The 22,405-nt window shown below is 53.5% G+C and overlaps 1 protein-coding gene across 1 annotated transcript in view; it reads right to left on the minus strand.

Moving 5' to 3' along the window:
* Positions 1-6,681: 6,681 nt before the first annotated feature.
* Positions 6,682-22,405, minus strand: part of MROH2A (maestro heat like repeat family member 2A) — a 55,480-nt gene continuing 39,756 nt past the window's right edge. The window contains exons 27-42 of the mRNA XM_065930615.1: positions 21,304-21,408; positions 19,655-19,778; positions 18,960-19,078; positions 18,093-18,245; positions 17,515-17,669; positions 15,383-15,542; positions 15,118-15,311; positions 14,270-14,407; positions 13,549-13,666; positions 11,696-11,842; positions 11,416-11,601; positions 10,714-10,869; positions 8,370-8,501; positions 7,613-7,715; positions 7,293-7,358; positions 6,682-6,803 (exon numbers count right to left, since the gene is read on the minus strand). Coding sequence (XP_065786687.1) covers positions 6,682-6,803; positions 7,293-7,358; positions 7,613-7,715; positions 8,370-8,501; positions 10,714-10,869; positions 11,416-11,601; positions 11,696-11,842; positions 13,549-13,666; positions 14,270-14,407; positions 15,118-15,311; positions 15,383-15,542; positions 17,515-17,669; positions 18,093-18,245; positions 18,960-19,078; positions 19,655-19,778; positions 21,304-21,408 — 2,178 coding nt within the window. The remainder of the gene's footprint in view (positions 6,804-7,292; positions 7,359-7,612; positions 7,716-8,369; positions 8,502-10,713; positions 10,870-11,415; positions 11,602-11,695; positions 11,843-13,548; positions 13,667-14,269; positions 14,408-15,117; positions 15,312-15,382; positions 15,543-17,514; positions 17,670-18,092; positions 18,246-18,959; positions 19,079-19,654; positions 19,779-21,303; positions 21,409-22,405) is intronic.

A 22,405-nucleotide genomic window follows, 5' to 3' on the forward strand; every position in this document is an offset into this window, starting at 1 on the left:
AGCAACGAAATACAAAGAAATTGTATGGAACTAAAAATAACTGCCTGCATGCAGCAGTTGTGGCAAATTCTGACCCCAAAAGATGCAAAAAAAAAGAAAGAAAAAAACAAAAAAACACTCTGCCACTTTTGAAGAGCCTGGAGCAAAATCAGGGAAAGTGTGGTGAAAGTGTTAGTTGCTCAGTCATGTCTGAGCCAGGCTCCTCTGTCTTTGGAATTCTCGGAGCAAGAATACTGGAATGGGTAGCCATTCCCTTCTCCATGGGATCTTCCCAACCCAGGGATCGAACCGGAGTCTCCTGCATTGCAGGCAGATTCTTTACCATCTGAGCCGCCACGGAAAGCAGGGGATTGGGAGTAAAAGTAGGTACTGTGAATGCCCCCTGCACACAGCACTACCTAAGGGGTAGGCAGGACACCCCTACCCTTGCCCCATATAAGGGATAAGCTATCCCCGCAGCTGGGAGCTAGCAAAGGAAACTGTTGTCCGTTTTCACTCCCCGCCCTGCTGCAGCAGGGGCCCCAGGTAAAGCCTTGCTTGAGTTTCTTGTCTGGCCTCTAGTCAATTTCTCTTGATTGGGGAAGGCAAAACCCTAGTCAGTAACATTATAATTAAAGGCTATTTTTTTTTCCAAGTCTATGAGTCATTTGTATTTCTTTTTTTTGGAGAATATCTTCTGTCTGTTCTCATGTGGTATTTATTACCCTTGGACTGCAAGGAGATCCAACCAGTCCATCCTAAAGGAGATCAGTTCTGAATATTCATTGGAAGGACTGATGCTGAAGTTGAAACTCCAATACTTAGCTTGCTTAAATTCATGTCCATAGAGTTGGTGATGCCATCCAACCATCTCATTCTCTGTTATCCCCATCTCCTCCCGCTTTCCATCTTTCCCAGCATCAGGGTCTTTTCAAATGAGTCAGTTCTTCACATCAGGTGGCCAAAGTATTGGAGCTTCAGCTTCAGCATCAGTCCTTCCAATGAATATTTAGGACTGATTTCCTTTAGGATTGACTGGTTGGATCACCTTGCAGTCTACGGGACTCTCCACTTAATGTTCTCTGTTTAATATTATTTATTTTTTGAGGAAAAGGGCCAAATCTTCATGAGCTGTGAGCCCACCCTCCATGCACCAGGCGTGTGTTGACCCGTTTTTACACCTTCCTCCTTTAAGCACCACTTGAACCCTTTGATTAGATAGGTTCTGTCCAATGGGCGGTGCTAGTTCTTCTTTTTATCAATGAGGCTGTCTCAGCAGATCCATGACAAGTTCATCCACTCAAAAGTTCTTGCTAGAATACAGGTATATAAAGTTCCCACTCAAATACACACCTGAGAGTGGCTTTTTGTTAGCGCAGTTGATCCCACCAACAAAAACTATGTTGGGCATGATGGGCCTCGGGAAATTAAACACAAAGTCACTTCTGAGAAGCCAGACAGACCCAGAGCTCATGAGATCCTGGACAGTCAGCATGGGAGTTCTTAGTTGTGGCACATGGGGTCTTAGCGCCCCCACCAGGGACTGAACTGGGTCACCAGCATTGGGAGTATGCAGTCTTAGCCATTGGGCCACCAAAGTAGTCCCCAAGGAAATGTGGTCTTAACTCCTGCATCCATACAGGCTTGCATGGCTGGGCCAGGAATTGAAAGACCATGGTCTTCACCACCAGTTTGCACTGCCTGCTTGAGGAACTACTGTTATTATTTTTCCTTTATATTCCTTAGGGTATTTATAAATGACTCAAATATTCATGTATATTCAATGGAATAAATATATCTTCCCCTGAAAAAGGGAATGGCTACCCACTCCAGGATTCTTGTCTGGACAATCCCATGAGCAAAGGAGCCTGGTGGGTTCCATGGTTTCACCAAGTTCGACACGACTGAATGACTAACACACGTAAAAAACAGTTAAGCTTTGGGGGGCTGGCATTGGGAATTCTAGTGAAATTGTACTGAATTTTTCTTCCCCCTAGAGGAAAGAATGGCACATCTTTCAGAATGGAAGAGACAAATAATTTCATGTCAGAAGAACTCAAAGTTGAAAATCTATTGCCAAGTTATTTTGGAGTATTCCCTCTTTGCACAAATTGATTTTTGTGTATTTCTTAATTCTCAAGAACATGCTAGAATTTGCTTCACTTATCTGCCCTTCAAAGCAAATTTCAATGAAATTGGTTCCATTGACATAACTCTGGATTTTTGGAAATTATTTGAATAAAGTTGCTCAATTAAAATTTTTAACTTTATTCTTTATAGGCTTATTTTTCTCATATTTTTTTGTTAAATTTGGACATGACCAGAATCCTCCTTTACATTTCCTCTTTCCTTAGAGAAGTTGTTTGCTCTGAAACCTAGGTTTAAGCCCTAGAAAGAAAGTGCAGCTGCTTAGTCTTTTAAATTCAGACCAGCAGCACTTGGCATCTTCTGTATTTGTTGTTGTTATTCAGCCTCTAAGTCATGCCCAGCTCTTTGCAACCCAATAGACTGCAGCAGGCCAGCCTCCCCTGTCCTCCACACTCCCAGTGAAAGTCGCTCAGTGGTGTCCAGCTCTTTGCGACCCCATGGACTATACAGTCCATGGAATTCTCCAGGCCAGAATTCTGTCTCCCAGAGTTTGCTCAAATTCATATCCGTTGAGTCAGTGATGCTATCTAACCATCTCAATGCTCTGCCACCCTCTTCTCTTGCCTTCAATCTTTCTCCAGCATCAAGGTCTTTGCAATGAGTCGGCTCTTTGCAGAATATAACGGCCAAAGTAACGGAGCTTCAGCTTCAGCATCAGACCTTCCAATATTAGGAGGTAGTAAATTCAATCACGGTTCAACTCACCCATAAAAGTAATTCCAAACAGCTTAATATTTTTAGATGAGAACATAAATAGTTCTGTGATGGTCCCAAAACACCTGCAGCCACTTAACACCTGTGACATCTCATGATTTTTATTGGAGCTGTTTATAATAGAGTATCACAGTGACTTTAAAAAAAAACTTGTATACCCTTTAATTTTGTTTACTTTTTGGATACACATAGCATTTAAAATAATTTTAATAAATTAAAATATCCCTTTAAAAAATATTTATGTATTTATTTGGCTGCACCTGTTCTTAGTTGCAGCATGCGCGATCTTCAGTCTTCATTGTGGTATGTAGGATCTAGTCCCCTGACCCCAGCCCCCTGCATCAGGAACACAGTCTTAGCCGCTGGACCACCAGGGATGTCCCAACATTTAAAATTTTTCATTCTTGTTTTGATCTTTCTCAGGTGTGAAGACAGTTTCTCGTCTAGGTCATCATAAGATACAGATGGTTAAAATTTACTTATTTTTAATTGGAGGATAATTGGTTTACAATACTGTGCTGTTTTCTGCCTTATATTAAGGTGAAATCAGCCATAGGTATATGTATGTCCCCTCCCTCTTGAACCTACCTTCCACCACCTACCCGTCCCACCCCCTCTAGGTTGTCACAGAATGTTGGATTTGAGCTCCCCACATCATGCAACAGATTGTCACTGGCTGTCTAATTTTACACATGTATGTGTTTCAATGCTGCTGTCTCAGTTCATCCCACCCACTCCTTCCCTCTGTGTCCACAAGTCTGTCCTCTCTGTTTGCATCTCCACTGCTGCCCTGCAAACACGTTCATAATCTTTCTAGGGTCTATATACATGTGTTAATATGTGATGTTTGTCTTTCTCTTTTTGACTGACTTCACACTGTATAACAGGCTCTAGGTTCATCCACCTCATTAGAACCGACTCAAATGCATTCCTTTCTGTAGCTGAGTAATATTCCATCGTGTATACGTACCACGGCTTCTTCATTCATTCATCTGTCAATGGACATCTACATTGCTTCCATGTCCTAGATATTGTAAACAGTGCTGCAGTGAACATTGGGGTACATGTGTCCTTTTCAGTTATGGTTTCCTCAGCGTATATGCCCAGTAGTGGGATTGTTGGCTCATATGATAGTTTTATTCCTAGTATTTTAAGCAGTCTCCATACTGTTCTCCATTGTGACTATATCAAGTTGCATTTCCACTAACAGTGCAGGAGGGTTCCCTTTTTCCCACACCCTCTCCAGCATATATTGTTTGTAGATTTTTTTGATGATGGCCATTCTGACTTGTGTGTGGTGATACTTCATTGTAGTTTTGATTTGCATTTCTCTAATAATGAGTGATGTTGAGCTTCTTTTAACGTGTTTACCAGTCATCAATGGGTCTTCTTTGGAGAAATGTCTGTTTAGGTCTTCTGCCCACTTTTTGATTGAGTTGTTTTTCTGGTTTTGAGCTGAAGGAACTGCTTGTATATTTTGGAGATCAATCCCTTGTCAGTTGTTTAGTTTGCTATTATTTTCTCCCATTCTGAAGGTTGTTTTTTCATCTAGTTTATAGTTTCCTTCGTTGTGCAAAAGCTTTTTAGTTTACTTAATGGACAGTAACTTTTAAATAAAATATTGCAAATAGTCACAATACAGTGACAAACCCATGTACCAACATCCTGAGTAAATGGTTGTTAATATGTTGCTGTGTGTAGTGGTTTTATAAGTTGACTAAGCTGCACACCTTTCCTTCCCATCCTCCTGCCCGAGGTGACCCTCTTCCTGTATGGATGCTCCCTTTCCACCCACAGCTTTACACTGCAACATCCCCTGAGTGTTTTAGCCAGCTCTGCTGCCATAACAAAACACCAGAGACCGGGTACTTACACGACAGAACTTTGCTTCTGGAGACGAAGCTGAGATCCATGAATCAGCACAGCTGGGCTCTGGGAGGACCCACTCCCTGGCCTGCAGCCGCCTACCTTCTCGTGTCACGTGAAGAGAGGAGGAGCTACCTCGGGTCTTTTATAAAGGGCACCAATCTTATCATGGGGGCCCCACCCTCATGACCTCATTCAAGCCCAGTCACCTCCCAAACCAGCCTCCTACTGGCTTTTCAAGGATCTCTTGTGACACTGTTTTTTTAATTTGCTGTATCACTGATTTGGGCATATTCTGTTTGCCAATCTGCTTATATGAACCAACCTAGTTTTATATAAATTGCAAGTAACTTCTTGCATTTGTGACTTAACTTTACAATATTTTATTGTACAGAAGATAAATGTATTTTTAATTTTTATGTTGATATGTTGTATTTTCATTTTATTCAAGAAATTTTCTTTTTTTTATTGCACTGCATAGCATGAGACTCTTAGTTCCCCAACCAGGGACAGAATCTGAGCTCCCTGCAGTGGAAGCTTGGAATTTTAATCACTGGACCACCAAGGAAGTCCTAGAAGATATATTCTAACTTAGAAAGTTAATCCTTTATCTTTAACTGGTTTCTCTTATTACTTTTAAAGGACATCCTGCCCTACTCTCAGGATCAAAATGACTATATTGTCTTAAATTTTTGCTTTCTGAGTTTAGGTCTATAAACCATCTGGAAATGTTTTCACAGGCATGAATGGAATTGATCAGAAACCTGACTATGCAATGGTACGGCTTCCCCTAGGACGTCCGAAGGGCACATTCCTTTCCGGCTGTGTCACTGGGACTTGAGTCTTCCAGCAGCCACCATCTTCATCACTTGGCAGGAAATAACTTCACTGTGTATTCCGTGGGCACCACCAAGAGTGTGAGACCAGTCTGCCGGGAAGCCTGCGGTGCAGGTTGGCTTTCTGGACTGCTTTGCAATCCTCCCATGTATGGGCCCAGGGTGGTGACCGCCTTGGGCTGTTACAGTGGGGCTGGTTTGGAAATCCCACCTTCATCTGCTCTGGGGACAACCCGAGACTGTCTTGCCGGCAGCATGAGTGTAGGAAGAGTTTCCCTGCCTTCTCCCCCCGCCTGTTTATTGGACTTGAAGGTAATTCCTCCCTTTGACCCTTCATGGGTTCTGCTCCAGGCCTCACTGCATCCCTTCCCATCCTGGCCCAGTGGACCATGATATGAAAGAGACGAGGGTGGATGGTGTGGTGTCACTTCCGCCCGGAGGCCCCCCTGAGTCACACCCTGGGCACGGGCACCAGCACTGCCCTCACTGGTGGCCGCCCTCCCTCAGCCCGGGTGCATCGTGGTCACTCGGAGATGACTCCTTTCCCTTTAAGAGCGGGGTTCCTAGAAGCAGGGCTGGACAGCAGCTAGGCTCCCCTGGCCGCCCCAGCACAGAGCCTGGCAGTGGACACAGCATCCACGTGGGAGGAACTGAAATGCAGTGAAGACACAAAGGGGACCCCAGATCCGCTGACCTCATATATGTGCACAAACGCACACTCACACACACGTACACTCACACACACGCTCACACACACATGCATGCTCACACACATGCATACACACACGCGTGTGTGCACATGCACACTCACACGCACACACGTGTGCACACACGTGCACACACTCACACGCACACACATGCGCACACACGCACACTCAGGGGACACAGGACTGAAATCCCTGCTAGGACTGAAATTTCCTTTAACCCCACTGTCTCAGCTCTGGGGCATCATCTCCTTGCACTCAGGAATCTGCTCTCCAAATAGCAAGGGAGGTTTATTTCAACGGGAGGAAAGAAAGGGGCACTGATTATCTAAGTACAATAATTTTTCTTACAAATGGAATTAAAAGTGGTTCGTGGTGCTGCGGTGGGGTTTGGCCCCCAGGAGAAAGGTAGGTACGTTTTGCGCTTGGACCACCTAGGCGATTCCTTCAGGTGAAGCCAAAAGCCGCTGCTGACTGCAGGTATCCAAGATGTTGAGAGTCTCCAGGGCTGCCCTCCAAACCCCAGGATCTGAGTCCAGCTGTAGCTCCTGGAGAGCTGAGAGGGAGTGTGCGAGGAGGAGGATGGGGACCCCTGCAGCCAGGCCCTCGTCCTCCGCCCGCCCTGGGCAATGCTGATGAGAGCTGACTGTGGGGCGAGGGGCTCATGGGGCTTTGAACTTCGTCCCCTCCCTGAGTGTGAATTCGGAAGATGGCAGGTCAGTCGTGTGTCCACATGCATCTCCCATCCCTGGGGACTTCTGTCCCTTCAACAGGGACAGGATGACGACCCCCAGGCCCCAACTGCTGTGTGGACCCGCCGGAGGCATCGATGTGTATGACCAGGAGCAAGCAGGGGGCACAGGGAACCATCAGGGCTGTCTTCCTAGAAAGACAGGTTCATCCCCTCTCTGGGCCCTGGCCATCCCCACCCCCCATCCCAAATACAACCAGGGTCAGCTGACTCTCCCCTCGGGTGGTTTCACTAAGCTCCCAAATGAGAGGAGTGGACTCATTTTTGACTCACACTTGCATCTCCACTACTTACAATTCCGTAATGCTGGAAAATCCAGCTTTTTCAAGTAATGCGCAGACATCTGCTTCATAATAATTCCTAAAATGACAGTCAGAAATGCCCATCACATGAATAGTAGGTCAGTGAGAGATTTGGTTTCACCTGATGAGAGTTTCTGATAGGGGTTTAGTTCAGGACGTCTAGCTCAGCATCGGGCAGGTATGAAGGGCCACGGGACACACACGGTGGGTTCCTGCCTGCGCCTGAGTCCCAACACCTGTCCCCACTCCAGACCTGGGTCTGACCAGATGGTCTTCAAGGTCCCTCCTGCATCAGGAGACCTGCCGGCTCACCTGCCAAGTTACATGCAGCGATTCTGATCCTTGACAAGTTGCTTTTAACATAGGTCATTGTTTCTAGCAAGAAGTTGTAGAGAACGGCAGGCTTTTTCTGAGTCTGCAAAAAACAAGTGACACCCAGCGCCATGGAAGAGGAGGTCGTGCAGACTGGCTGCCCACAGACGGTGCTCATCTGCTCACAGATGCCCGTCTGTCTGATGCTAGAGGGTCTGCCCAGAGAGGGCAAGTGCTCATATCAAAGCCACACAGCAGATTAGCAGATGGGCAACTTAAGGACCTTCAGGTTTCCGTTACTCTTCTCTTTTGGTCACTATGTCTTGTCCGACTCTTTGTGACCCCATGGACTGCAGCACGCCAGGCTTCCCTGTCCTTCACTAACTCCCAGAGTCTGCCCAAACTCAAGTCCAAGGATTCAATGATGCAATCCAACCAACGTGGCTAGTCTGAATTAAGTGTAATGTGCCTCCTGGATACTGAAGACATCATCCCAAAGAGGTAAACTATTACATTAATAATTGTCTATTGATTGCCTGTTGAAATGGCAATGATTTGGAACTACTGGGTTAATTAAAACCTATTATTAAATTTGGTTTCACCTCTTTTCACTTTTTTCAACAGAAATCTTAAAGATGGGTGTGTGGCTTGCATTCTCTTTCTGTTGGACTGAGCTGGTCGCAACACCTCCTGTCTTGCAGGATCACAGGATGGAGCCCCAAGCCCCTGGGGCCGTCTACTGCCTCGGCTTCCTCACCAGGACGGAGCACAGGGTCATCTGGAAACCGGCCATCTCCTTGAGGGCGGTGGCGTCACTGTGGTCCGCGGAGCTCTCCAGAGCCCTCCAGCCCCAGAAGTGCACGCACTGAAAGAGGGTGGCCACACAGGCCTGGAGGACACAGGACGGGAAGGCAGGAGAGGCGTCAGGCAGGCCCGGGGTTCACCGAGGGGTGGGGCGGGCGGGGCTGGCTCCCACAGTAAGCGAGAGGGCAGCCCCCCAAAGGCCTCAGGAAGCCAAAGCAGGGTGGTTGATGAGCCCCAGGGCACTGCCTGGGACCCAAGCCCTCCTGGCCCGTGAGACACCTTGGGCACGTTTACTGAGAAGCCGCACGGGTGCAGATGCAGCCCCATGGCCCCCTCAGCCACTGGCCAGCACTGGATGCCCTCATCAGCCCTGCCGGGACCTACCCCTCCAAGAGCCTGGGGTGTGGGGGCCTGCCTGCAACCCCCATCCCCTCTCCCCAGCTCTCCCTGTCCCCATCCGGCAGCAACCAGGCCCCCTGGTCGTGGCCTCTGCTGGAGTTGGGTCACAGGAAGGTACTGGAATGGAGGGCAGGGAAGGGGGTTGGGGTGTCTGCTCCCCCAGGAGCAGGAGGGGCAACAGCACCCATGGGGGCCCCGTGCCGTGCTGGCCGCTCCTCTCTGTGGCTCCTTCATTAAAGCCTCTCATCCCCTTGTGGGGTAGGCTGTCACTTTCTTCCCTGAAGCCCTGCCTCCAGGAGAGTTGCTGATAAAGCATGAAAGGACTGTGAACTTTTGATAGAAGGCAGTGAGGATAATGAAAGTGTTAATCACTTCAGTCCTGTCCGACTTCTGGAGACCCCATGGACTGTAGCCCGCCAGGCCCCTCTGTCCATGGGATTCTCCAGGCAAGAATACTAGAGTGGGTAGCCATTCCCTTATCCAGGGGAGCTTCTCAATCCAGGGATCAAACATGAGTCTCCTGCATTGAAGGCAAATTCTTTACTGTCTGAGCCACGAGGGAAGTCTGACTCTGTGGATCACAACAAACCAAGAAAAATTCTTAAAGAGATGAGAATACCAGACGACTTTACCTGTCTCCTGAGAAACTTGTATGCAGATCAAGAAGCAACAGAACCAGATATTGAACAACAGATTGGTTCAAATTTGGGAAAGGAGTGCATCAAGGCTGTATACTGTCACCCTTTAAATAACTTATATGTAGAGTAAATCATGTGGAATGCTGGGCTGGATGAATTACAAGCTGGAATCAAGATTGCCAGGAGAAATATCAACCACCTCAGATATGCAGATGATATCACTCTATGGGCAGAAAGTGAAGAGGAACTTAAGAGCCACCTGATGAGGGTGAAAGAGGAGAGTGAAAAACCTGTCTTAAAACTTAGCATTTAAAAAACTAAGATCATGGCATCTGTTCCCACCACTTGATGGCAAATAGATGGGGGAAAAGTAGAAACAGTGACAGACTTTATTTTCTTGAGCTCCAAAATCACTGCGGATGATGACTGCAGCCATGAAATTAAAAGACGCCTACTCCTCGGAAGAAAAGCTATGACAAACATAAACAGCATATTAAGAAGCAGAGGCAAATCGCTTTGCCAACAAAGGTCTGTATAATGAAAACTATGGTTTTTCCAGTGGTCTTGTATGAATGGGAAAGTTGGGCCATAAAGAAAGCTGAGTGAAGAAGAATTGATGCTTTCAAAGTGTGGTGCTGGGGAAGACTCTTGAATGTCCCTTGGACTGCAAGATCAAACCAATCCTAAAGGAAGAAATCAACCTTGAATATTCATTGGAAGGACTGATGCTGAGGCTGAAGCTCCAATATTTTGGCCATCTAATGTGAAGAGCTGACTCATTGGAAAAGACTCTGATGCCAGGAAAGACTGAGGACAGGAGGAGAGGGGGGTGACAGAGGATGAGATGGTTGGATGGCAGCATCGACTCAGTGGATGTGAGTGTGAGCAAACTCCGGGAGACAGTGAAGGCTAGGGAAGCCTGGTGTGCTGCAATCCATGGGGTCACAGCGTCAGACCCGACATAGTGACAGAAAGACAGAAGAAAGGGCGGCTGGTGAAGACATCTGGGGAAGAAGGAAAGTATGCCGTGTTTCCCCTCACAGAGCCGAGACTCCTCAATCAGCCAGTTTGCGGGTTATCTTGACTGGTCCCTTTCTCAGCCTGGTGGGAGGAACCAGCAGATGGTGGCCTCTGGGGTCCCGGGAAGAATGAGGGCGGCAGGGGACACCCCAGCTAGCTGGGGCAGCAGCCTTGAAGCACATGTTCCTTGTGGGGACAGCAGGCCCTGGGCGTTGCCCACAGAGCCCAGGTGTATCTCACCTGGGCGGCATTGGAGCAGGGGTCCTGGCAATGTAGCATGAGGGGCACCCAGGCTTTCTTCACTTCCTGCTTGAAGAAATGCTTCTTGGAAATCCTGACCACCTGTGCCAGCTTCCCAAAGAGGATGAAGGCTTTTAAACGCAGCAGCTCGCTCTCCTGCAGCCAAGACGGACAAGCTATTTCTGAAACGTGGGAAGCGGGAAACCCAACAAAACCCCAGCCATTCGCCGTGGACCTTCTTAAACACCTTGGTGCCTGCAAAGCCTTCTGGATCATTCCATCAGGATGGAGTGTCTCCTGCAGGGCTCTGGGGACTGGGCAGTATTCTGGTGTTTGTGACCTTCTCTTGCCTAGATGGGGGCTGTGCTGGATATGATCGCCTACCACCCCAAGCTAGTAGAGTCCCCATCCCACATATCACCGGTGTCCAAAGAGCATTTGTGACTGCGAGGAATTAAAGTCAGGGGAGGAGGGTCCCATGGGCCCTAGAGCAAGATTTTTTTTTTAACCAGCCCCCGTGATCAGCCAATCGATACATCAGTACCCAAGTCGGAACTGCAGCCCTTTTCATTCCAGGGCACCTCTCTTCTTTAGGGGATGAACAGCGGCCACCTGCCTACTGAGCAGCCATTCATGGGGACCCCCGTGAATGGGGGTCCGAGCAAGGTGCCAGGGCCGAGCAAGGCGCCAGTGTGGACTCACGTTGTCAAAGAAGGCTCTGCACTGCTCGGAGATGGCTTTGAAGGTGGACCCCAGGTCCCCTTCCCGCAGCTCGACCAAGACCTTGGCCAGGACCTCCAGGCCCTCGGAGGTCACGCTGGTGCTCACACCGGGGCCCCGCAGGGAACTCAGGCACTTCTCCAGTAAGAGCTTCCGGTACTGCCTCACCTGGGGGGCACGGGTCCGTCAGCCCCCGCCTGGCTGACCGGGACACGCCGCCATGGGCCCCTCACCCCCGGCCCCCGCCCCGGCCCCCGCGGACCTTCCTGGGGGCGCCGAGGGCCATGTTGCCGAGGGCGCGCAGGGAGAGCACCCTCAGGACCTCGTCCTCCTGCTCCGCGCCCTTCTCCAGCATCAGCACCGCCCGCTTCAGCAGTTTCTTCTGGTGCAGGATCGGGTCACTCATGAACTGGAAAGGAGAACTGTTCACAGTCACCCCCGAGACAGGCTCTCGTTCCTCAGCCTCAAAACGGGACAGGTGATGCGACTCGATGCCCAGAGCGGCGTCCCTGGGAACAGGAGAGGATTCGGAGCTCCACCTCCCAGGACGGGCTCTGGGCTTCTCTGCCGCCAGCTGTGGGACCCTGGCAAGTCCCTTGACCCCTCTGAACCTCAGCTTCCTCACCTGCAAAAAGGGCAACAGCAGTACCTGCCTCATGGAGTCGCTGTGAGGCTCCGATGCGGAAATACGTGGGTAAATCCTAGCTGAGTGTTATCGATAGGAACACACCTGTTTGTCATCGATTCCTTCCCTTAACGTGATGGTAGCAGCCATGGTGTGCAAGAGCCACGCCCACTGAGTCAGAGCAGAAATGCACAAGATGCACGGATTCCACTCCCCTGGGCCTCCTGGGCTCACTCTTGGGCTCGCACCCAAAATGCTGGGCCCTTGGGACCACGGGGAGCCCTGTGGCATGCCTGGGTGCACGTGTGTTTTATAAACCTTGGTGGTGGTGGTTTTGCTGCTAAGTCATTTCCAACTCTTGCAACCCCATGGACTGTAGCCCGCCAGGTTCCTCTGTCCTTGGGATTCTCCAGGCAAGAATACTGGAGTGGGTTGACATGCCCTCCTGCAGGGGATCTACCCGACCCAGGAATCGAACCCGGGTCTCCTGCAGTGCAGGTGGATTCTTTACTGACTGTGCTACAAGGGAAGCCCCATTATAAACCTTGAGAAGACTAAATACCCAGTGGGTGACCCCGGAATGGAAAACTGACACTTAAGCTTTCTACAGAACAAGTCTGCCAGCCCCGCCCTAGGGCGAAGATTGGTTCCCATTGACACCCTGGGTGTCAGACAGCCATCAAGATTTCCCCCAAAAGTTTTCTGGCCAATTTCCTCAGGACCCCATAAGAAAGGGTAGCTGGGCATCAGCAGCTCTGACCCCCTTTCTGGGCCTTCCTGCCTGGCTTGCCTCTCAGAGCCGTCTGCCCGGCCTTCCCAGGAAAGCCCTCCTCTGGCCCCGGGTTGCTGGCGCTCATCACATCACGCAGCCCTTGGCGGCTGTACTACAGGGCACAGGGCCGGTCTCAACTGCTTCCCCCGGTGCTCGCCTTGAATCATGTGCTCGGTGACTGATAGAGGCGGCATGAGGGATGTGCACCTGTCCCTCCATCCCCGGGCTCAGAGCCTGCGTGCCTGCCCTGAGATGAGCCCCCAGGACAGCCCCCACCACATCCCGCCCGGCACCTGCCCAGCCCTCTGCCCAGCCGCCCCCACCACAGTCCGCCCGCCCCCCGCCCAGCCCCCTGCCCAGCACCCCCCCACATCCCGCCGGCCCCCCGCCCAGCCCTCTGCCCAGCCGCCCCCACCACATCCCGCCCGGCACCTGCCCAGCCCTCTGCCCAGCCGCCCCCACCACAGTCCGCCCGCCCCCCGCCCAGCCCCCTGCCCAGCACCCCCCCACATCCCGCCGGCCCCCCGCCCAGCCCTCTGCCCAGCCGCCCCCACCACATCCCGCCCGGCACCTGCCCAGCCCTCTGCCCAGCCGCCCCCACCACAGTCCGCCCGCCCCCCGCCCAGCCCCCTGCCCAGCACCACCCCCACATCTCGCCCGCGCCCCTGATCCCGCCCAGGCCCCCCAGCCCCCCGCCCAGCCCCCGCCGTGGCCTCACTTCCACGCAGAACGCTGTGCTGCTGATGCGGCAGCTCAGGGCCTCCGAGGCCATGCCCCTGAGCGCCAGCTCCGACAGCCTCTGCCGGTAGTAGCCCTCGGGGCTCCGCACGCACAGCCTGAGGGACGGCACCACGAAAGGGGCTTCTCAGCTCCTGCCCGGCCCAGCCGCGCTGCCCCAGGGTGCCCGGGGTGGGGCTCCCAGGCCAGGGAGTCCCTGAAGTCCGGACCCTCCACTTGCTCTTCATAAAAAGTGAAAGTGCAAGTCGTGTCCGACTCTGCCTGCCCGCTTCTCTGTCCACGGAATTCACCAGGCAAGAAGGCTGGGGTGGGGACCTGCTCCCTTCTCCAGGGGAATCTTCCCAACCCAGGGATGGATCCCAGGTCTCCCCTTTATAAAAAGGGGACCAGAATGAGGGTCTAGACCCAGGAAGGAACTCCCGGTCCTGCCGTCCTGGCTTGGCTAGGAAGTCCTTTGTGACCCTGGGCACACCCCATCCACCTGGGACCTTGCTTTCTTGCCTTCCAGCAGGAAGGGCTGGAAGAAAAGATTTCCTTTGCCCTGCACCCTCCTGCCACTCAAGAGTCTGGGATGCGGGTCAACATGGCAATCCGCTCCCCCACACCCCCCCGCCCCCCACATACACCTGGAGTGAGGCATTCAGCCACGAGGCCCAGACCTTTCAGCCAGACGATGGAGCCCCGGGGAGCCGGGCACCCACCTGGCCAGCTGACTGACTCCCTGCAGGAATGTTGAGCTGCTCTCCAGGAGCCTCCACACGCCCTGCTCCTCCAGGGTGCAAAGCAGAGACTCACCATTGAGTCTCCTGAATAAGAGCTGCATGGATCTGATTGTTACCCTGGAAGAAGGTGGGGCCGTGTGAGGGTGAGGCTGCCCTACTGGGCGCACCCACCCTGCCTTCGATAAGCTGTTAGGTAAGCTCCGCACCCAGGCCCGTGAAGGGGCACCCAGCACAGGCAGGGAGACTTGCTCAGGGCCTAAGAGCAGCCATGGGAGACAGTGGGCCTGCAAACTCTGAAAACCACACAGTGCTGGACCCACACGAGGGAGGGTCATAAGCTGAGCTTCCAGAAATTTCTCCTCCCCACCAGGAAGGGAAAACAAGGACCTATCAGTGGAGGTGACACTTGTAGTTCAGTGACTTCTTTTTTTTTAAGAACATTTATTTATTTGGCTGTACAGGATCTTACCATAGAGAATCTGCCTGCAATGTGGGAGACCTGGGTTCAAGCCCTGGGTTGGGAAGATCCCCTGGAGAAGGGGATGGCTAACCACTCCAGTATTCTTGCCTGCAGAATCCCACGGACAGAGGAGTGTGGTGGGCTAAATACAGTCCAAGGGGTCACAAAGAGTTGGTGACTACTGAGCAATGAACACTTTCACTTTCACAGGATCTTAGTTTCAGCACGTGGGATCTAGTTCCCTGATTGGGGATTGAACCTGGGCTCTCTACATTAGGACCTCAGAGTCTCAGCCGCTGGACCACCAGGCAAGTCCCCAGTCAAGTGGCTGCATCCAGCCCAGGCCCACAGCCTCACCACACCGCACCTCTGCAGGTTGACCTCCTCGGGGAGGGTCCCCGTGTGGATGAGTCTCCATGTCTTCAGGACGGGCGACACGGCCTCCTGGCCCTGGCTGCCACCCAGCTGCAGGAGGAGCGTGTAGACGAGGTCCGGGAAGAGATCCAGGAGCCTGTTGTCCCAGTCTATCCTCTCGACGAGCAGGTGGATGGTGCTCAGGGTCTGCAGAGAGGAGAGCCAGAGGTGGCAGGGCTCTCACTGAGCCCCCGAGGCGGGCCTGCCCCCCGGCTCACCATCAGAGGGTCCACCGCGGCCAGGCGCCAGATGTCGGCCTTGGAGGCGGCGTTGGCCCTGGGCGTGAACCTCGCCTGCAGTCGGCCCATCAGCGCATGGAGCATCGTCCAGGCAAAGGGCACATTCTCGGCCACAGCCAGCCACACCTCCGTCAGGTGGCTAGCCAGAGACAGGGGACAAGGACTGTGGGTTTGGAGTCATGTGCCCTGGCAAGTCAGGGACCCCCGGGGACCCCTGGGCAGCCCCCGGAGTAGGGGCTGGACCCTGGAGGTAGGGTCTTAGGGAGGGGGGTGAACCACCAAGGCTGCACAGCCAGAGGCCGGGTCCTGCCCCGCACTCCGCCCACGGCGCTCCCGGGAAGCCCCAGCCCCCTCTCTCTCTCTCTCTCTCTCTCCCTCTCTCTCTCTCTCGAAGGCCCAGCTTTGCTGCGAGGGGACCCAGGAGTCCCCACTGGGCCGACTGTGTGATGCCTTCATGGGCATGTCCGGTCATAGCCCCCCAGTGCCCAGGTATGTCAGGCCAGTGCCAGGCAGCTTGCTGATATCTATCACTTCCTTCTCCCAACACGTCTATGTGGAAGGAGCCTTGGTCTCCATTTCCACAGAAGAGGAAATGCCGCCCGAGGAAGTCAGGGAAGCTGCCAGACTACAGCTTGGAGCGGCCTTCCTGACCCCAAGTCCAGGCCCACAGCCCTGTTGGAAAGGGGGGGGGGGGGACAGTGACTTAATGAGCCTCTGCACACACACAGGTACAGGCAGGTGGGGCCTGGTGGGCGCTGAAGAGCTAAAGCCATGAATCCATCAGGATCAGCCTGCCTATTCGAATCCACAAATCCAAACGCGTAAGTGCAGATAAGTGAGTTTTGTCGAGGATGGGGAAAATGTGACAGGCCCGATGGCAGGAACCGAATAGAAGCGGGGGCACAGTACGCTCCTTAAAAACAACTTAGAAAGAAGCCACAGGAGTGCAGGAAACCAGGAAGTGGGGACCTCAGTCCTCTAACTCAAGAAACAGCCGAATGAGTTCGAAGGCGGCCCTGGGCTCCGGGAGAGAACGCAGAGGGGCTGACACCTTGACACATCAGAGACCCTAAGCCAAAACCCCGGCTTGGCCACACCCAAGCTCCTGACCACAGAAACCAGATGATAACCAGCTGTTGTTCCAAGTTTCCAAGCTGGAGGCAATTTGTTATGCAGGAATAGCTAACTAATACAGTGAAAACCTGCCTGCCAGAGGCCCCGGCCCAGCACTGCTCTGAGAGGGGTAACTCTCGTTAAAGCGCACCACCTGCATGGCAATGCCCTCCTACCTGGACCCGGGGAAGGGTTGCCCTTCGGAGGAGCAGCAGCACGTGAGGCCAGGCCTGCGTCTCATACGTTTGACACCTGTGCTCGAAACTCTCTTTTTGTCTGCTCCCAGCATCTGCCAGGTCTCTCTCCACCAAGCCTCAAGGCTGCCCTTCACTCCTTGGTCTCTGCTGCTCCGGGGACACCTTCCCCCCTCTTTCTGGGCCCTCCCCAGTATATATCAGTTCGATCCCAGCACACTCACTCCTCAAACTGGTGAGCTCCTACCAGCTGCCTGCCCGATGCCGTGACATAGACAAGGGTGCTGGGTGCAGTTCAAGATAACACGAAGAGGAAGGCTTGCCCTGCTTCCCTGTGAGGCCACCTGAGAGCCTGGGGGCTGTCATTTCACCCCTTGGGCACCTGGGTCACTTCCCTCCCGGGGCCCCATTTGGAAAGGGGGAAGGGCCGAGTGGAGCTTCTCCAGAGGCCTGCTCGGGCCCTGGGGACCACGTCCTGCAGTCTGTCTGGCCCAGAGCTCCGTCCTCTGCAGGGAGGAGAGGGCCATCAAGGGGAGAGCCCAGAGGGTGCAGCCAGGACCCGTGAGATGTGGGATCCAGACTCCAGCTCGATAGGAGGGAGGCGGAGCGTCAAGGCTACAGGTCCGAGGTTCCCAGAGGCTGTACCCAGAGATGCAAAGGGGGTGGTGTCTGACCACTCCCTCCCCCACCACAGGTCAGACGAGGCACCGCTCAAGGCCCCGGGCTCCTGGGACGTGTCTGTGGTGGCAGGTGGGGCCGGTCTGGGGGTCATGGGAGGCCATGGCCCCTCACTCGGGCACCCACCTCTCCATGGGCAGGGGCTGCCGCAGGAGCGCCGTGAGGACAGTCTCCTGGTGGTAGTGGGCCAGCAGGAGGATGTCCTCGATCAGGAGGCGCCGCACCTCCCGGTGGTCCACCACGGGCAGGTGCACCAGGATGGCGCCCAGGATCTCGGCCACCTAGGGGTGGGGGACGGGCATCACCGGGCATCCCGGCCCTCGGGGGCCCCCTGCCCTCCCCCCGCCGCACACCCCTCCTCCTGCCCAGGTGGACTCTGGGCAGGCTAGCCTGTCAGGGGCCGGGCACAGCTCAGCCCCTTCCCAGGTATCCTCTGGTCTCTTCGGGGATTTTATCACATTTTCAGCATGAGAGGTGCTGCGCTCCAGGGGGGCCAGCATCAGGCCTCCAGCCCAGAGTCCACTCACCGACCAAGCCTCCTTCAACAGGTTCTTTCCCCTTCCAGAAGCCGACTTCCTCCCCCTCTTTACAATCATGGACTTGGGGATGGTGGGGAGCCCTTAGCAAGCGAGGCCGGGCCCCTCTGCCTGGCCTTCTAGGCTGGACGCACCAGGCAGCCCCAGGCCCTGGGGGGTCCTTGTCACCTTGTCCTCCAGCTCCTTGACCCGCATCTGGAGGAAGGTGCATATCCAGGTGACAGAGGCCTTGTCGTGCTGGAGGTCCACGGCCCCGAAGTTCTCGCAGAGCTTCTGGACCAGCGAGACCACCTCGTCGCAGTTGAACTGCAAGCAGGCCACCTAGAGCCAGAGCCGGCTGTTCCTGGGTCCGACGCCAAGACCAAGGGCTCCCCTGCCTGCCCCTCTCTGCTCAGGGTCGCAGCCCGGCCCAGTCCCCATCCTCCCACAAACCATGGCCGCAGCCTCCTCTCGCCCCCTTCCCAGCCTCCGGCCCTGTCAATCACGGGCCAGCTTGGAGATCACTCAACATCAAAGCCTGGGGGACACTCACCAACCCCTCGCTCACCCCATCGCCTGCCCCCACCCCTCTGAACCCCACACAGGAAGCTTCTCCCCAGACCCTCCCAGACCTGCCTCTATGGCCCTGCAGCCTTCCCTGGGAGTGTCCTCTGGCCCCTGAGGCAGAAGAGGCCTCGCCCCTCTGCAGCCCCGAGGGTCTGGGCGGCCCAGGACACTGGCAGTCACTGGGTGCTGTCAGCCTGCCCGTGGGCTGACACCTGTGTGCAGGGCCCCCTGTTCAGTTCTTTCTGGGGCCCCCGCAGGGTAGCACAGGATACGGACACAGAAAGATAGCTGGCGTCTGTGACGCACCTACTGTGTGCCAGGCGCCACAGTGGGGGCCGTGCATATCACAGGTCACTTTAATACCCGTGACTTGCGTTGGACCAAGGGCTGTGGAGACCCAGGGAAGACCACCAGGAGGAGCCCGGCCTCACCCCCAGAGACGGCCCAGGCTCCCGGAGGCCACGCCCACACAGCCTCCCTGCTCTTCACCTTGGAGATTCTGGAGGATACCCCGAGAATCTTCTCCATGTCTGAGCCCTGCAGGTCCTCCTTACATTTCTCAAGCTCCAGCTCGTTGCAGGCGCCCCAGGAGGAGCAGGTCTGGCTTGCTGGTGGGATACAATGTCAGGCACGGTTGTCCAGGACCAAGGGCCCACATCACGGTGGCCGCCTTTCCTGACACCTCCCCACCAGAGCCTCCCACCTTCCCGCCCCTTGGGTTGCCTTGGTTCCCTGGGCCTGGACTCCTCTCCAGTATCTGAACATCCCACCTCTCTTGACTGGCCCCTGGAACCATCTCTCTGCACAGCTCAGATGGGCATTCTGCCAGCTGCCAAGCCAAAGGCAAATCCACCCTGAAGGTCCCCCAACTGCCTTCCCCTCTGAGCTCGCTTCTGGCCAGTTCCACTGCATCCTTAGTATCTGTGAGGCAACCCTCTCCAGTGGGGCCCCTCGTGTGCCCTCAGCGAGTTGTGCTGACCCAATAAGCCTCTCCTTCTAGAAGCTTCCATGACCTCTCAGTGAACTCTGCACCCCCTCTCCCACTGGTCACCCTTGCTTGTCTACAGAGAGACCACAATCCCTGCCGCCATTCAGGATAACCCCACAGCTGACTCCCTGATATTGGTCCTCCCTCTTGGCCTGGAGAGCCCGGGTCCTGCCTATTCGTACCACCCCTCCCGTACCATGAAGATCCAGCAGGCTGGCCAGGACATCCATGGAGGCCAGGCGGGTTTTTCTGTGTGAGTCACAGGTGCCTGGTGCGATGAGTCCCACCAGGCTGCCAAACTGCCCCAGCTTCAGCGGGATCTGAGGGACAGGAGACCACAGAGTTCACACCCTCTGTCCAGCCAAGCTCACCTGGTGATGCCCGAGGGCAGAGGAACCAGGGGCCAAAGAGAGTGAAGCCTGCTCTGAAAGCACCCCTGTTGGGGAAGGGAGAGGATGCCACCATCTGTCTGAGCCCGAGCTTCCGTCCCCAGGCCCCCCAGCTTGGGCCCCGGGAGGCTGAGCAGCTAGGATGTTGCCCCATGACCCAGGCCCAGGTGCTAGGTCGAGGTGCCTGCCTTGTTTCTATAACTGAGCTCTGCCTTCAAATCTGGGCTTCCCCACTCTCTAGCTGTGTGACCTGGGGAGGGACTTAGCCTCAGGCCCTCTTGTTCCTGTCTGCTACTCAGAGATGATAATTGTTGAGTCCTGCTCCAAAGCCACAGGTGCAAGCCTTGTACCAAGGCCACAGAAGCAGAGCCAAGAACCAACGTCACCTCTGAAACTGACTAAGCCCCTTTGTAACCATTGCCAAAGTTCCTGTGATCATCACCAGCAGGCTTCCTGACCCCAAATTAGGCAAAGATGCCCATCCTGGTAGCCACTCTATAGCGCCCTAATGCCAACCTTCCTGCAGGAATTTTCTTTGTCTTGAGGCTATAAAAATTGACTACTAACCCAGGAAAACTGTTGAGTCTCCCCGGTCTGTCAGGAGGTTGGCCCATTGTGCTTGCAGGGCCCACATTATCTCTGCAATTCGTTCTTAATAAACTCACTCCCTTCTGAAATGCTGTGTGTCTGGAAAGTCTTTTCTAACCACACTCACACTGCCCCAACAATGACGGTGCCCCATCTCTCAGGGAGTGTGGTGAGACACACGACAGAGTCCAGGCGAAGCACTCTGTGCAGCCTCTAGGTACTCAGCGCTCGGCTTGGCCACGGGTTGGCTTTGCCAGGCCTGGGTCCCACCTGGATGGTGTTCCAGGACTGGGGTCCCGCCCCACCTTGTCCTCACCGTGCCCCCGGCCCCAAGACCCCACCGCCCTCCTCCCTAGGCCACCCCTGAAGACCAGACAGCCAAAGAGTAGGAGGCCAACAAAGGAAGGAAGAGAGGGCTTGTGGAGCCACGTCAGAGGCTCCATCACCAAAAAACCTCATTGCTTTTCTAGATTTTGCGATGTCGATGGTATTTGTTAAGCTTTGTAAAATTTGTCATTTTGTAGTGATTCATTTTCTCATTCTAAGTAAGTACTTTCCTAATCAATGTGGTATTCATAATCATGTGCCCTGTTCTCTTAAGGAGGGTCCTCATCCAGGTATGAACCTCAGGCCCCTCAAAACCCGGATCCACACCAAGCCCTGCCCATCCTCTCTCACCACCCCGGAGGCCCAGGGCCAGCTCCCCCTGGGACTCCTTCAACTTTCCCCAGTGAGGCAGCCTCTTCCCAAGGGTCTCTCCAGGGACAGAACTGGATTTCAGAGGTGTTTCCTCTCCTGGGATAGAGACTGGCATTTCCCTGTGGGTGTCAGTGGGGCGGGTTGTAGGGGGTGGGTCTCCGGGACTCACGCAGACGCCGACGCTTTGGACATAGATCTGCATGAGATGGAGATGGAGGTTCACCGCCTTCTCCCGCTCCCATTCTTTCTCCGACAAGATCCACTTCTCCAGGAGCTGTGGGGAGAGCCCAGAACACAGAGGGGACTGTAAAATCCTGAGGTCAGCCTTTCCTGGCCAGCTGCTGCTCTCCTCCTCTCTCCTACTCAGAGCCTGATTTTCAAAGCTCTGGGAGGTTCCCAGGTCCCCTGCCCCCGACACTAAGAAGATGAGGCCATGAGCAAACAAAGAACAATGCCAACATCCTCACCAAGCTGGTGCTTGGCTGATGAGTTTGGGTTTGTTCCAAGTGTTTGCCTGTAGGTGAAAATGCCACTAGCACAGTCCATCCTTCACTCCAGCTCCTGTGTGCTCCTGCGCCTAACAACACAGCTTAGCAAAACAGGGAGCAAAAACTGATAGAACTGAAAGGAGAAACAAACAAATCCACAGTGACAGAGATGTCAGTACCTCTTTCTCAGTAACTGATGACAGAGAAGACAAAATCAGAAAGGATATAGAAAACTTGGACAACACTTCCAACAATAGTTGGCTTAAGTGATATTTAGGAACATATCATTCAGTGCAGCAAAATACTTTCTAAGCACACACAGAATGTTCACCAAGATAGACCACACGTGGGCAACAAAATAAGTCTCGATGGATTTGAAAGGCTTTGAATTATACAAAGTATGTCCTCAGACTACAATGAAGTTAAACTAGAATCAAAACCAAAAAGGTCTCTGGAAAACTCTCAGATATTTGGAAATTTCTAGATGACCCATGGGTCAAAGGAGAAGTCAAAAGAGAAATGAAAATGCATCATGGAACTAAAATAAAATTAGAACACAACATATCAATATTTGTGGGGTTTAGCCTCAAAGAACAAAGTCAGTGGACTTATACTATCTGCTCCTGAATTCAAGACTTACTATAATGTTGACAGGATTATAAGAAGACAGGATGACACTGGTGTAAAGATGGACAAAAACATCAGTAGAGCAGAACAGATATCTAGAAATAGACCCACACATATGCGGTCAATTGATTTCTGACAAAGATGCGAAGGTAATTC

Source organism: Muntiacus reevesi, chromosome 1 (assembly GCF_963930625.1).
Source record: "Muntiacus reevesi chromosome 1, mMunRee1.1, whole genome shotgun sequence".
NCBI classification, from domain to species: Eukaryota; Metazoa; Chordata; class Mammalia; order Artiodactyla; family Cervidae; genus Muntiacus; species Muntiacus reevesi.